Source organism: Typopeltis vanoorti, chromosome 15 (genome assembly GCF_054136105.1).
Source record: "Typopeltis vanoorti isolate ZY-2024b chromosome 15, IOZ_Tvanoo_1.0, whole genome shotgun sequence".
In the NCBI taxonomy this organism is placed as follows: Eukaryota; Metazoa; Arthropoda; class Arachnida; order Uropygi; family Thelyphonidae; genus Typopeltis; species Typopeltis vanoorti.
Window position 1 is genome coordinate 42,906,608 of NC_143563.1, and position 16,136 is coordinate 42,922,743.

At 36.7% G+C, this 16,136-nt stretch overlaps 1 protein-coding gene across 1 annotated transcript in view; it reads right to left on the bottom strand.

Moving 5' to 3' along the window:
- The window catches only part of LOC150098706 (serine/threonine-protein phosphatase CPPED1-like), a 135,494-nt gene that overhangs the window by 12,974 nt on the left and 106,384 nt on the right, over window positions 1–16,136 (bottom strand). Inside the window, exon 5 of the mRNA XM_090405909.1 lies at window positions 14,450–14,642. Coding sequence (XP_090262035.1) covers window positions 14,450–14,642 — 193 coding nt within the window. The remainder of the gene's footprint in view (window positions 1–14,449; window positions 14,643–16,136) is intronic.

The following is a 16,136-nucleotide window of genomic DNA, read 5'->3' on the forward strand; positions in this document are numbered from 1 at the left end:
TTGTTATGTCTAAGTGTTTATGAATAGAAACGACTTGTAAATTGTACTAGACTATAGATGGGATATGAGAAAGAACTGTTAGAATTTTTGAAAAACTAAGTTCTGGATAGAATTACATGGAATTATCTATGACTGGTTTTTCTTTGTACCTATGCTTTTAGTTAGATTGAACATTATAAAAGGTTTTACAAGCTTAATTAAATTTTGTGAAACAATACAATGAGGTCGAGTGTCAATGCATTGACCCCCCCCCCCCCCCAAATGAACCTAGAAGTATCTGACCAACAAAAAGAAAGGAATTTAAATTATGTTAGTTAATAAGTTTAAAGCCACGACTGACAAGAATAATGGTCAGAAGTAAAGGGGAAATCACATTTATTTTATCTCTGTTTAAGACACTAACAAATGCACACCCATAAAAAAGTTTAACTGGCACAGTTGGTAAACAAACTAAATAAGTTAAACAAAGAGTGTGAATGAGAGTAAAGAAATCAAAGATAAATAAAGAGATTAAAATAGGGGGTTATAACAAATGGCGTAGTTAAAATAGATATAACAGTATAGGATTTTTGTATACGATGTTTGATTTGGAACTCCTGCGATAAGTCTCCAGACTCCATGGAGATGCTGTTAATAATAATAATAATAATAAAAAGAGCAATATCAAGTTCAAACAGTCTTTATGAAAGCCTTTCCAGACATCAGTACACCTCAAGGAATCTGAATTTTAACCAGAATTTCCCAAGAGTGTTGGTGGCCTTCATCAGAGTTTACATCAGACGTGGTTTCACCAGCCATGTCATGTTCTCTTAAACAAGTCTTAAACTCTGATGAAGGCTGCCAACACCAAATAGACTGGAATCAAACTTCTAATATTCACAAATGTTACGATGAACTTGAAAGTCGTATCCTGGAGTCAAAAGAAATTGTCCTTGATTCTACCCACATGAATAGCAACCTTGGCGACAATTTACCAGACTCGCATAGCTCTGCTATTCAGTACTGGCATTCTCGAAAGAGATCACACGCATTCGTATAAATGTAGCTAGAACTGAAGTGCAGACTCCAATTCAAACTTAACTACAGTTTTTGATAGCTCTGTTGTTGTTAGTGTGTAATGTTTCTGTTGGTCTTTTTGTATATACCTTTATGCTTTGACACCTGATGAAGTTGGCTTACCAACAAAACTAGTTGTGTCCTTATTAAACTTTTATTCTTAATTATCTCGGTGTTTTAAGTAATTAAAATTATTGAACACACACACACATGCACACAGTCTTGCCATAAATACTGTTAAAATATTCCACTTCCACACCCTCCTGTGCTCTTGCTGAATTGCAAGAGCCCAATTCCGTTAATGGAGCTGTGTGCAGACAACATTTGCATGTTTATCAGTACAGTTGTCTAGCTGTACAGATTAGCATGCAGTGGGGAGATTATGAGAACCATGTAGCCGTAATAGCACTTCACAAGGTTGGAATGCAGCCACCTGCTATTTTCAACATGCTAAAAACACTCAGGATCAGAAGGATGTTTGTATATCGGACTATTAACTTACAATAATGATTATAATGATTAAAATTATAATGATACAGAAGACTTATCTGACCACAAAGAACAGGTTGACCAAGCTGCAATAGGAGGCAACAGCTTGTGAAGGCATGCCTTCACCATAATCCTGTGAGAATGCAGAAAATGATGTCATGAGAAATGAACTGGGGTGACAGCCTATCATTGTTCTAATGGACACTTCTAACACCACAACTTATGTGGAAGAGGGTGATAAAAATCAAAAGCACTTCTCTGGTGGTACACAAACAACAATAGACAAAGATATTCTCTTCACAGATGAGAAGATTTTCACCATATACCTGATTGCTGCCAAAGCAATCAGGTATAAGCCCTGAATGGTCACACAGCATGTGCTATAGCACCCAGAATTCAGAGAGTCATCACCCCGTGTCAGTGATGGTTTGGTGGTGGTGGGGAGATGACGTATCAGGAGGTATCTAAGTTGCCTACTGTGCTGGAACTTGTGGTACAGCCCCTGAACACTGTTATGTTGTTACTTTTCGTTGCTTATACCTTTGTTCTACCTCTAAATAGCCCTCTTTCTAATCTACTGTTGTGCCTTTAAAATATTAATTCAGATCTATTTCCTCTTCGGATATTGGCAAATTTTTTATTATGCTGTGCCAGCCAATATCCTATAACAGAAGAGACTCTTGTTCAGGGAAACAATTCTAAATTCAAATGGGATACACACAATAATTAATCTTACGCTAGCGCTGTGCAGATTCAGTTAGCAGTCGTGACCTGAATCTCACTTAAGCAATAATATCTAATTCCTTCCTGCCAAAAGGTTCTATTTCATGTGGTGGTTTGAATTTGTAATCAGGCATAAACGCAGGTATAAGATACAAAACATGTTTATTGGAAAAGCATAAAACATTTAGAGTTAAGAAAATTCAAATATACTCAATAGAACAAAACTCACTCTAAGTTAAGGTTCATACTAAATCACAACAATGAATTAGAGTCAGCTAAACCTTCAATTATGAAAGGATAAGATTAAGTGTGAGCATAACACTACTAGGATATAATTCCTTCACAAGTTATTCACAGTACACGCATTGAGCACTTTCATTAATACTCGATCAATAACTATCTCAATTCTAAATTTCATTAGTCAAGTCTAGCCATTCTCAATCAAAATACTGCCTATTAACAATTCTTCTTTGTTCCACATGGTCTTAACTATCCAATCAAATTCTCACTTAAAAGTTCTCTATTAGTGTCCTTTAGTTTACAGTATACACAAATTTCTTATTCTTCTAAGCGATTTTTAACATAGAATGAAATTCTTTATATTACCGGATCCTTTCAGATTTCATGCCGCCATCTCATGTAGATCTGGATTACCTTACTGTATATTTATTGGCCATCTTTGCGCCTGGCGATGCACTATGCTTTTCTTTGAATCTTTTGCAGACTGTGGCGTGCTGTCTACTGCTCTGCAGGAAAACTTTCTCCGTTCTCTCCGATGGGACATTCTGCTAAGGCTCGATTCTGCATAGGCCGTCATATCGTGATCAGCTCCGCTTGGAAATCTTCAAGCATTCTCAAGAAAAGACCCGCCGTCCGTCATCACTGTAGTCGACCTACCGCTCTCTCATGAATTCCCCAACAATCCTCCTAAAACTGGAATCCAGGAACCGAAGAAGAAAAAGCCTTGTAATACTGCGTGCATCATATTTTATTCACCCTATCGGGCGCCCTCTCTTGGGTGATCCTACAATCTCCCTAATCAGTTAGGTTAGCCTATTCCAGGTAGCCGCTCTGAAGTCACTTTCTGCATAGGTATAGCCTCCATCGCTACGCTCGACTCATACAGATTATACACGATTATTCCAGATTACTACTTATTATCTTTCTGGAAACTTCCTAATGTACTAGACAGCTTAATGGGATTCACAAATAACTTAACAATTCCCTTACATAATTCTTACTATTCTGACACAAAATTCTCTGCTTCTCATTTCAGTTATACAGGAATAAATTTCTATATATGGCACATATGGACTACACATTATCACATAACATAAAGAAATTTTTCATAATTATTAGCTGATGTGCAGGTATCTTCTTAATTAGCAATATTTATCATGTTAAATCCTGAATAAAGAATTTACTTGTAAAGTTCTCCATTCAGGATCTAACAACACCACCTTGTTTCACAGTAATCAGTTGACCTTCGAACAGGACTCAGTCCCTGCACACAAGGCAAGGACCAAACAACAGTGGTTGGAGGCAAATGTGCCCAACCATTTGAATGGCCATTGGAAATCCTGATCTAAATCCGTTGGAATTTAAGTTGTGTTCAGAGCTTGAGAGAGTAGCCTGTAAGAAATAACACCTGAGCATTGCAAGCCTGAAGGTGGATTTGGAGCGAGCAGTGGCAGCAATATCATGTGACTGCGATATTCCTTATTTCGGGCAGACAGACAAATCTGTCGAAATGCGTATGGAAGAACACATGAGAGACATTACTTACAAGAGACAGCGAGCGAGTCATATCCTTTTCTCGGCTAATCCTAATGATGATAACCAAAGTCACAAGGTTTGCTGGGAAAAATCTACTAACATCTTCCGTTGCAGTGACGAAATAGAGAGAAAAATTGTGGAATCTAGAGAAATCATCTTCAATCCTGTTCATCTAAATAACAATTTTAGCTACAACCTCCCAGATAGTCATTCAGCTGTAATCATGTACTGGCGTTCACGTGATGCAGCAAACATGCACTCTCCCAACAATGCAACAAACGAAAGAACAGCTTCAAATACATCTACAACGTTTTCATGCTAATTATGTATAAAGACTGTCTGTGTTGTTCATAGTCTTTTAACCCTCAATGTTTAGTGTTTTTTCTTTTATAATGTTACCTGAAGAAGGCTGTTACAGGCCGAAACTAGTAGTGTGTTTATATTAAAACCTTTTTACTTAAATCTCGGTTCTAGTCATTTAATTCTTCATAAAACCATGCATGTTAACCGAGTCAATGATCATCCTGTCATATATATATATATATATATATATATATATATATATATATATTTTTTTTTTTTTTTTTCTTTATTGAAATTTGAAATATAATAATCTCATGTACAAAGATGACTCAGAATTAATTAGACTGGATCTCTTTGCATTCAGGCAGAGAGAGTGTACAATTTATAAAAATATGACATTCACAAGAAATTATTAATAAAGTAAAGTCAATTTTGCATCACTGTTCACTTAGTTTTATTCGTCTATTATATAAGTAGGAAATTCCTTCCCTACCTCTATTTTGGAAGGAGGATAATGCTGCTGCTAAGTTGAAAAGTTGATGATTGTGTTACCCTGCTCAGCCAGGAGATGATTCCTTTGGTGTTGATGGAATAGGTGTGGGGTGCTGTTCTCCCTCTGGTGATGATGTTCATGAAGAAGGTCGCTTCTCACCTTCTGTTTGAAGACCGCAAGAAGATAGTCAGCTGCCTCTCTCTCTCTCAGTGAAGGTATTGTGCTATCTGTTCTTGTGTGCTGAAGGAATCATCTCATCAAGTGGGATGATCTACCCTACCAGAGTAGAGCCACCAAACCTGATGTAGACATACAATGGCAAGTTGTATATCACTGCTTTCACAGTGATGAGGAGCTTGCAGATTATATGGTTTCTTCACTGCTCTTGTATAAGGTTGAGATATTCCTCTTTAGAGTGCAGAGAGCTGCAAGCAGTTTCTAGAGACTAATTGATCAACTGGCTGTTAGTGAGGGACTCTAAATATGCTGAACTGTTCCGGAGATTATTTTCTGTAAAATATGGATTAAATTTGTACTTTAGTAGGGATGGGAAGGACATTGTTCCACACTTGCCATTGTATGTCTACATCAGGTTTGGTGGCTCTACTCTGGTAGGGTAGATCATCCCACTTGATGGATGCTTGCTGCGATGATGAAGGGTTCTCTGATGAAGATATATCTGTGTCCATTGTATTAAGGTTGCATATACTTTATGAATGTTGGACGAGTTGCGTGCATAGTAATACCATTTGTAAGACATGTAGGTATCAAGTCTTCCCTGTTGGTTGTTGAAAGCCAGTTTCAGATGTGATTTTTTGCATGGCCACTGAAACATAAGTTTAATGTCTATCTGTTCAGCTAAGTTACCATATTCCAGTATTGATAGGGATTGAGATAGTACCATGTGAGATTTGTGTGACAAAAGGTCTCCTACGACTCTCATACCATGCCACATGCAAGAAAGAAGAAATGTTTGTCTGTGGTGAAATTTCTCATTCTGTTGTCGAAGAGAGGCTCCTCGAGTATTTCAGGAAGTGAGGAGGCTGCTTTTATTGTGTATTTTAGGTTTACACTTTTCGACCTTTGAAGGACATCTCTGTAAAACGTAGTCAGCTATGCAGGCACATGTGTTGTTGTCCTTCTTTGGACAATGGAGAGACCTCTGGTAGCAGAAGAGACTATATATTCTACAGTCTGTTCATGTTGCTTTTTCATGCATTGACTATTTATGAAAAATTGGGTACGAAAGGTTGTTATCTTGCAGTCGAATGATACCAAGCCTTGCCCTTTCATATGGAGGGAAGACAGAGCTTGTTGTAGGAGAGCCGGTTGGTTTTGTTCCATATAAAGCAGTAGATTTCTGATTATATTTTCTTGAAGTATTCTGGAGGAGTTAGAATTTTTGATTTAATGGTAAAGGACACTGGCAGCTATTTGATTGGTAATTATCACTCTTCCTCTATTAGAGGCAGTGGCTTGTACTGCACCACTTTTCTAGCATTTGTTTGAAGTGTTTGTAAGCATTTGCCATTTTTTATCCATTTAAGAGGGTGTGTTTCCTAAGTGAACTCTCAAGTGTTTGTTTCTCTCTGCAGACTAGTAGCCAGACATAGGGACATCAGTTAAGTTTCTCCATTTGCCACACCACAATCCTGTAGTTTTATGTGCAATTACTCCTGAGGCTGCTTGGTATTGTTGGTATGCTGTTAGTATGTTTGAGAAATCCTTCTCTTTCCAGACTATAACAGTAACATCATCAGCATGTGTTGTCAGGGTTTCTATGCCAAATTGTTTAAAGTGGAGGAATCAGAAAGTAAACAGCCTTGTTTAATACCCCCTGCTGTTGGTATAGATATAGCGAGTCTGTTGTTTATCTTCATGCAAAAGTGAGCATTAGCATAACATTCTGATGGCTTGAATGATGCCTAGGCATAAAACAAAGGCTTTCAAACAGCTGAATAGGTAGGGATGGTTCAATGCAGTCGAAAACCTTTCTTGGTGAAGTGTGACAAGGCAATGGTTTCACTGTTTTTATTAGCTATATTTATCGGATCCCTTATGAGGTGTAGGTTATCATGGATAGATCATCCTGGAATAGAATAGCTCTGGTGTCTATCTATTATTTCATTCAGAGTGGGCTTGAGTCTGTTGGCAATGGCTTTTGATATCATTTTATAGTCTGTGTTTACAACTGAAATGGGTCACCAATTTTCTAGTTTTGTAAAGTCACCTTTTCTTTGGGATTAGTTTGACAGATGATGAAAGTTTATTTTTCACTTGGTTAGACTATAATAAATTTAGTTTAATCCTTTATCCAAGTGTGAGCAAACAAAGTTTGCGCCTGAAAGTATCTGAAATTTATTATAGTCTAACCAAGTGAAAAATAAGCTTTCAACATCTTTCTCTAAATCCAGAGTAATTTAATAAAAAGGTGGCACACCGTTTGGCAACTCCTATAGGTAGAGATGACCTTGCTAATGCTTCTGCCTGGTATCTCCACTTGGGCCTGGCTCCCACTGAAGAGACTTCAATAAAGGTTGAAACTAGTCTAGGTGGTGGCCCTTCTCTTAATGCATAACATTATACATATCCACAACGAGATGTGTTTTGCATTATGGGAGATACTGAGATAGGAGTGATGTTAGCTTGCTCCACCTTTGCAATGAGTTTCCCGGTGTTGTACCACCTTACCCCAGTCCTGAAGATACTTTCAGGCGCAAACTTTGTTTGCTCACACTTGGATGAAGGATTAAACTAAATTTATTATAGTTTGACAGATGCTGTCATACTGGGTGGAAGTTCAACAATATTTGCTTTGATATATATATATATATATTCTATAGAAAAAAAGTCCAAGCTACATCAAAATCACTGGTAAAACTCACTAGTAAGCCAGTCAAATGCTGGGAGATTTATCTTTTGGTAGAGAGATGGGCTTTTGTCAAATCGTGTAGCATGACAGGAAGTTTTTTTTTTATGCTGTATTGAGGTTGAGAGTTTTTTCACATTAGAGAGGATTTTACTAGTGACATTGATGGGTGTTGCATTGGCTTTGTATATATTCTTGTAGTACTGTAGGGTATATATAGGAAGGTTTCAACATGATCTTTTGCAATGCTTCCACATCTGCTGTTATAGCAAAAATGCTAAAGGATTCTTGTGGTATTTTTTTCTAACAAAAAGAAATACACTTTGTGATTGGATGAGTGAAGTTCATGTGCCTATGTCATGGTCTTATTAGCATTCTTCTTGTAGAATTCCAAATGTGAATTTCTAGGTGGCTTCTAGGGACTGGTATTCCTCAGAGACAGGAGGATGTAATTGCTGTTGTTGCTGCAATTGGCATGAGACTGGCTGCCTATTCGGATTTCTCTGGTGGCTATACTTTTGAGTAAATACTTTAATTCTAGACTTAAAGAGTGACCAACATTCAGCGATTGGTTGTGAAGTTGACATGTCTTTGATGAGATTAGTGATATAATTTCTGGAACCATTGAGATACACTGTGTCTTGTAGTAAGCTGGTGTTAAAGATCCAGTATGCTCCATCTTTGTGCCCAGTATGCCCAGGGAGAGAGAGAGAGAGAGAGATGCTTAGGAGAATGGAGTCATGGACTGATGCATGAGATGGAAGGTGTGTGTGTCCTGGATGCACTATCTAGTCATGCCTTATAAACGATCCTGGAAGGACCGCCTTTGGCCCTACAGAACTATACTTTCATGTGTGTGTGTGTGTATCTAAAGACATCAGTCAACCCATAATCATTCACTACATTCTGGAGGAGTTGAGCTAAGGTGAGATGATGTTCCGGGCAATGTCCATTGTAGGGTCCAGAGTGCAGTTGAAACCCCCTGTCAGTATGCGGTGGTTCTCATAAGCATTGCAGAGGTGACTTTGTATGAACTCCAATTACCTGCACTGCAAGTTATTCATCCTATGATATGTATACATTAATTATTTGTGTGTATCTTCTTCTTAGTCAGAATTTTTATGTATTCATTAATTGTGTTTCTCATAAGTTCTCATAAGCATTGCAGAGGTGACTTTGTATGAACTCCAATTACCTGCACTGCAAGTTGTTCATCCTGTGATATGTATACATTAATTATTTGTGTGTATCTTCTTCTTAGTCAGAATTTTTATGTATTCATTAAATTCTTAAAAAAGCTCTGAAGCTGCTCAGTTGTTAGTGGATCTTTGGTGTAAGAAGACCTGCATTTTCAGTTTCTTCTTCATCATCTGAGGACTCAGGAAGCTTGATTTTCTCATTCTCCCTCTGCAGGCTGTCAGGAGGGTTCAAGAATGTTAGAAGGTAGGGATTCTCTAGTGCAACTGCATTGGTTCATCTTTGGATGTTTGGGTAGCTGTTTTTCTGCATATGCTGTACTATTCTTTTCTTGCTCCTCTTCATTATTTTGCTCATGTGATTTTTTATTTGTCTGTTTCCTACTTCCTTTTCTCCAAGATTGCTTTTAGATGATGTAGGCAGAGGTTCCTCTGAAGGCCAAGATTCGTTAGTGGCACTTCATTTGGATACCTCAATATTTGGCAGAATGTTCTATACTTGAGATGTTTGCTGTTTTCTTCATGTTTCCGGTTTTATCAGGTTTTGTGGTATTGTTAGCTGGTTTCTCATTCTTCTGTATATGTGAGCATAATTTCCTTACATGGCCTTCTTCGTAGCAGTAAAAGCACTGAGCAGCCATAGTAAGGTGCAAGGTGCAAGGTGCAAGGTACTCTGTCTATATCTGTATTTATTATTTTTGATATGAGCTGATTGTGTTGTCTCCAAAGTGCATTAAAGCCTGTATTTTGAAATTTTTGATGTGCACAAACAGACTTAGTTGTAGAGGCTTGCAGCTAGATTTTGTCTGCTACTGAACCATGTTCTGACAGTAATTTGCAAAGCATTTGGTGACTAATTTCTGATGGAACAATGGACAGTGTTACTCTCATAACTCAAGCATGATTGGTGAGACATTCACATGGCATGAACCAATGTTTACTCCTTTTTCAAATTAATATCTTGGACCAGGTTGCATTGTTTGCACCATTCCAGAAACTCTTGAAGTGTGGGTTATGTTTTTTGGTAGGACATGCTGGAACACAACATCTGGGTATTTTTCTAATGGGATATTTTTAATTTCAAAGACGACTATTCTGTTATCTCAGATAACATGTTGGTTGTTGAAAGTTCATTTTGCACTTGGTTAGACTATAATAAATTTAGTTTAATCCTTTATCCAATTGTGAGCAAACAAAGTTTGCGCCTGAAAATATCTTCAGGACTGAGGAAAGGTAGTGCAACACCAGGCAACTCAGAGCAAAGGTGGACCAAGCTATCATCACTCCTATCTCAGTATCTCCCATAATGCAAAACACATCTCTTTGCAGATATGTATAATGTTATGCATTAAGGGAAGGGCCACTACCCAAACCGGTTTCAACCTTTATTGAGGTCTTGTCAGTGGGAGCCAGGCCCAGAGGTGGAGATACCAAAGCAGAAGCAATGGAGAGGTCATCTTTACCTATAATAGTTGCCAAAAGGTGTGCCACCTTATTATTAAATTACTCTGGACCCAGAGAAAGATTAATCCTTTATTCAAGTGTGAGCAAACAAAGTTTGTGCCTGAAAATATCTTCATGACTGAGGAAAGGTAGTTCAACACCAGGCAACTCGGATCCAGACTTTGGGTCCAGAGTAATTTAATAATAAGGTGGAACACCTTTTGGCAACTCCTATAGGTAAAGATGACCTCTCCATTGCTTCTGCCTTGGTATCTCCACCTCTGGGCCTTGCTCCCACTGACGAAACCTCAATAAAGGTCGAAACCGGTCTGGGTAGTGGCCCTTCCCTTAATGCATAACATTATACATATCCAAGGAGATGTGTTTTGCATTATGGGAGATACTGAGATAGGAGTGATGATAGCTTGGTCCACCTTTGCTCTGAGTTGCCTGGTGTTGCACTACCTTTCCTCAGTCCTGAAGATATTTTCAGGCACAAACTTTGTTTGCTCACACTTGGATAAAGGATTAAACTAAATTTAACATGGTTGGTTGTTTGCACATTTGTACACGCAGAAGTCGTCCCAGTAGCAGGAATTTGCAGAAGACTATTACCTATAATATTGGCATAAGAAAAAGAAGGAACTGATCTTTGTCTGTTTTTTTGACAGTACTGGGATGGGTGTCTTTTCTGAGATTCTGAGCTTCATGAGACCTCTGACCAACTCCTGCAGAGCCAGGGCATATGGCTGTTATTGGAGTTGACTTATCTGTTCAAACTTCAGGCAATTGCAGGGAACAGAGCTTGTAAGAAAGGTTATCTATGACCAAATTGCATTCCTTTATAAAGACAAGGAAATTTTTGAAGAAATTTTCTTCAAAAATTGAAAAACCATGTCAAATGCCCAATAACTATTGAGCATTTCACATAGATAAAAAAATAACTTAACTGTATGATATGTCTTGAGATTATTTTAATATAATATTTTATATAATAAAAAAAACCCACTAAAATAAGTTTTAGGCAAGAGTAACTGAAATGTCTATCTCCTTTGGCAACTAACACACACACACACAGACACACATAGATGAGAACAGCATATGAAGACAGTGATATACAACTTTCATCTTCGGCATACAAGAACAGATAGCACAACACCTTCATAGAGGCATATGAGCATCTTCTTACAGTCTTTAAACAAAAAGTGAGAAGCTGTCTTCTCTATCAACATCACTGGAAGAAGAACAATAACAACAACAGCTTCATAGAGGCATACGAGCATCTTCTTACAGTCTTTACACAAAAAGTGAGAAGCTGTCTTCTCTATCAACATCAATGGAAGAAGAACAATAACAACAACACCCTTGATCTATTCCATCAACTCCTGGCTGTTATCCCTCTCAGCATAATCATCAACTTTTCAACCTAGCAGCAACATTATCCTACCTACAGAAATAAGTGAGAGGGGGAAGGAATTTTCTACTTGTATAATGGAATAAATTCATGTGCACAGTGATCCAAAATTGACTTTGTTGTTGTAATAAATCTTGTAAATATAATATTTTAACAATCAATGTGTATGTAAATAAACTCTCTGACTGAATGAAGAGAAATCCACTTGAATTAATTCTGAGTGATCTTTGTACGTAAGATTATCTTTCAATAAAAATAAATAAATAAATAAAATCTCATCATCATCATCATCATCAAATTCCTGCCAGATACCCACAAGGGGTGTACAGGATATGATAGTACTACATGAGAAAATTATATCATTACTAACTTCCTATCTACAATTTTCCTCCAAATCAGTCTGTTACTTGTCAAGACTCCAACATTATCAGATCTTATATTTCTATCATTTAAGGCACTTTGTACCGTATCAATCCACCTATATCTTGGTCTTCCTCTTGGTCGTTTTGCTGCCAACCTGGCAGAGAACACTTGTTTTGCTAATCTTTCCTCGCCCATTCTGTTTAGGTGACCATACCACCTGAGATTAGCTCTGCTAACACATTCCTGGATACTGACAATATCAAGTTCTTTCCTAATATCCTCGTTTTTAATATGATATTGCCATTGATGCCATCTGTTCACGCCTATAATCTTTCTCAGGACTCTCATATCTGCAGTCTCTAGTCTTTGGTCAGGTGTTTTACTTCTGACCCAGCTCTCAGATCCATAAGTTAAAACTGGTTTGAACACTGTCTTGTATACAGCTAATTTAGTGTTCCGACTAATTTCTCTCTTATTCCATATGAATTTATTCAATTGACTTCCCACCATACAAGCTTTGCTGATTCTGTTGTCTATTTCTATATTTAATTTACCATCTTCAGTAAAAATCGTGCCTAAATAGCTGAAATGTTTTACTTGTTCCACAGGTTCTCCATTCACAACACAGTTGACATTTTCAATGATTCTGCCTATTTTCATTGTCTTTGTCTTTTTATTGCTGACCTTCATACCATATCTATTACAACAGCTATTCAATTTAGTCAGAGAATCTTGCAGACTTGTAGTGGATTTATTTAGAAGTATAACATCATCCGCATAAAGCAAAGAGCTGACATTAACATCTCCAATTTTGATATCATGTTTAATACCACTTTCCTTCGTAATGTGATCCATATAGATAATGAATAACAGAGGGGATAACGTACATCCTTGTCTCACACCAGATTTAACATTAAACCATCTTCCTGTACTTCCTTCAATTCTAACTGCTGACTTACAACTCAAATAAAGACTAAGTATTGCTTGATATAATGCCCCATGGACACCATATAACTGCAGCGTATTGAATGGCTTCTCTCTTGGCACCTTATCATATGCCTTTTCCAAATCGACAAAACTTAAATACAGATCTTTGTTATATTCCCATGCTTTCTCAACTATTTGTCGTAAAGTGAAGATCTGATCTTGACAGCCTCTGTTTGGCCTGAATCCAGCTTGTTCTTCACCAAGCTTTTCTTCCACAATTCTTCTCAACCGTTTCTCACGTATACTTGCATAGATCTTGCCAGGAACACTCAGTAGGGAAATACCTACATAAATAAAATCTATACAACAAAAAGTTAGCATTCAAAATTGCTATAGAAACAATTATAGCAATTTTAAATAAATCACTGCACTGAAAATTTGTAGAAAAAGATACTTTGAATTTAATGTTATAAATTCATAGGGGAAAAAAATTATCACCTTGAACAATCATGAAGAAAGAGAAAATTTTTCAAGCAATCATGAAATTTGATAATCGCATTCAGAATTTAGACAAGCATTCTATTATGAATAGTTTTTAATTTAAAAAAAAAACTGCTTTACATTATGCCTGGAATTTGAGAAATGAGCAAACGAAGTAGCATGCTTAAATGTTGCCTTACTTTTTTATTAAAAATTTAAAAAAGAACATCAAAGATTCTCTTTACTTAACAGTGTTTCTGAAATATTTTGATAACATGTTTATTTATCAAGATATTTAGAGTGGTATGAGCCATAAATATATAATCCATAAAAACTATAATGAACTTTAAACTGAGCTGTGACAGAAAATAACACTAAACCACATTAAATTGACAAAACCTTTATTTCTGCAAAAAATTACCTGTATTATGACAAACATCACCGGCCAAAGAGACTGGGGCAACGTGACAAACAGGTTTAGTATTATTTTCTCTGTCTCTCTCAGGTCTTTCTATCCTATCAAGTCTTTGTGTTCATACTGACAGCATCATGTTTCATGATGCTGTCATGAAATTTGAAAATCGCATTCAGAATTTAGACAAGCATTCTATTATGAATAGTTTTTATTTGTTTTTAAAAAAAATCTGCTTTATATTATGCCTGGAATGTAAGAAATGAGCAAATGAGGTAGCTTGCTTAAATGTGGCCTTACTTTTTATTAAAAATTTAAAAAAGGAACATCAAAGATTCTCTTTTCTACCATTTTTTCATTCTACCATTGAGTGAGTGAATGAATAAGAGTTAATTCATGACAACAAACAAACTGGAGGTTAATACGGGTTATTCTAGTTTTAAAATATTTATGATCCAAATATAAGATCTCCTTCCACATATAAACAAATTTCATGTGTATTTACCTGCATCTTGGAATTTTTTTAGCATTTTCTTGCGGACTTCTGGATCTATATTAAAATAATCCTTGTCCTCCTGTGGATGTTTAAGAAACCATGGGATATGCTGGAATATGACTACGTATTTGTAATTTCCAGTTTTAGCTTCTTCTAATTGCTTTTCTAACCAGGCATCCTGTTCACTAGCTAACTCTTGAACCTAAATAGATGAGGCAAAAAATAAAGATTCTTCATTCTTCATGTATATAATAAATCATTAAAAGAAAGCGAATTGATAGGCATTGACTATAATGGGTAGAAAGGTTCGTTCATGATTGAAAAGGTTAACAGTTCATGATTACTGACAAATTGCTCTGAAGATGCTGAGTATAACATCAGCAAATAAGTTAATAAATATTATTTTCTCTTATTATTCTTGTGTTGTGAATTAAAACTGTTAAATAAACCAAACAGGCACTGACTATATGTACTTTAATTCGCATATACAATCAGATTTTTTCTCTTTTGAGGTAAAGTACTTTTCTTTCTGTTGTATAATATATAATAATTGAAGTTATTATATGATTAATAGCAAAGCCTCAAAAAAAAAATTCAGTTTGAAGGAAATGCACTTTAAAAAAAAAAGGAAATACCCTAACTTTTTTTATATGTAGTTTCATGATGCAGTTAGTTGATGATGATGATTCCCTTTAGATGGAAAGATCTAGATATGAATCCACTCTAGAATGCACAAAGAACATTTATAAAGCTTTTTAGATAAAGTTGAGTTAGCTGATTTCATACAGAGGTGGTAGGATTTTTTTTTCTTCCAGAAACCTGGGTATTCTCCCCCCCCCCCTCTCTCTCTCTCTCTCTCTCACACACACACACACACACACACACACACACAAAGGCAAACAGACCAGTAAATATATGAACTGACAGGTACAGAAAAGTATATAAATAGTCTTAATCCATGCACCTAACACGTAAAGAAAGAAGGAATAGCATGTCATGTTGTTTTTTGACATACATGATTACTGAAACTGAAGACAAATGTAATGAAATAAAATCTGATTCATACCTCTACAATAAGGACTGTCCTGTCTTCATTTATAGCAATGCTAATATACACTGCTTAGAAAGAAGTCAACAGACACCACAGTGTGAGGAACAAATAGCTATGCCACCCACCTCAAGATGTGGGATCTCCTTTCACTGTGATGACTGCAGCAATCCTATATGGTATACTTTCCACAAGTATACAACAGCAATCAATGGGAATTTTGGACCATTATTCCAGTAGGTATGTAACAAGGTCCTGGACTGTTGTGGAGAAGATGTTCTTGACCTCATCCAATGCTCCAGTTCATCCCAGATGTTCAATAGGATTGATAACAGGGTTCTGTGGAGGCCAGTCAAGTGTAGTGACATTCATGTCCACAAATCACACCCTTACAGCAACAGCCTTTTGACATGGTGCATTGTCTTGCTGAAAGAGACAATGGTTAGTTCTGTAGAAATGCCACAAAGTAGGAAGCATTGCATTGACCAAAATGTTTAGATACCTTTCTGAGCTCAATGTTCATGGCACCACCACTACCAGATGTCCAAGGCCAAACTAGGAAAAACAAGACCATACCATCACAATGCCACCTCTGAATTTCACAGTTGGGGGTTATGCAATCTTACCAGTGTGCAACACCAACTGGGC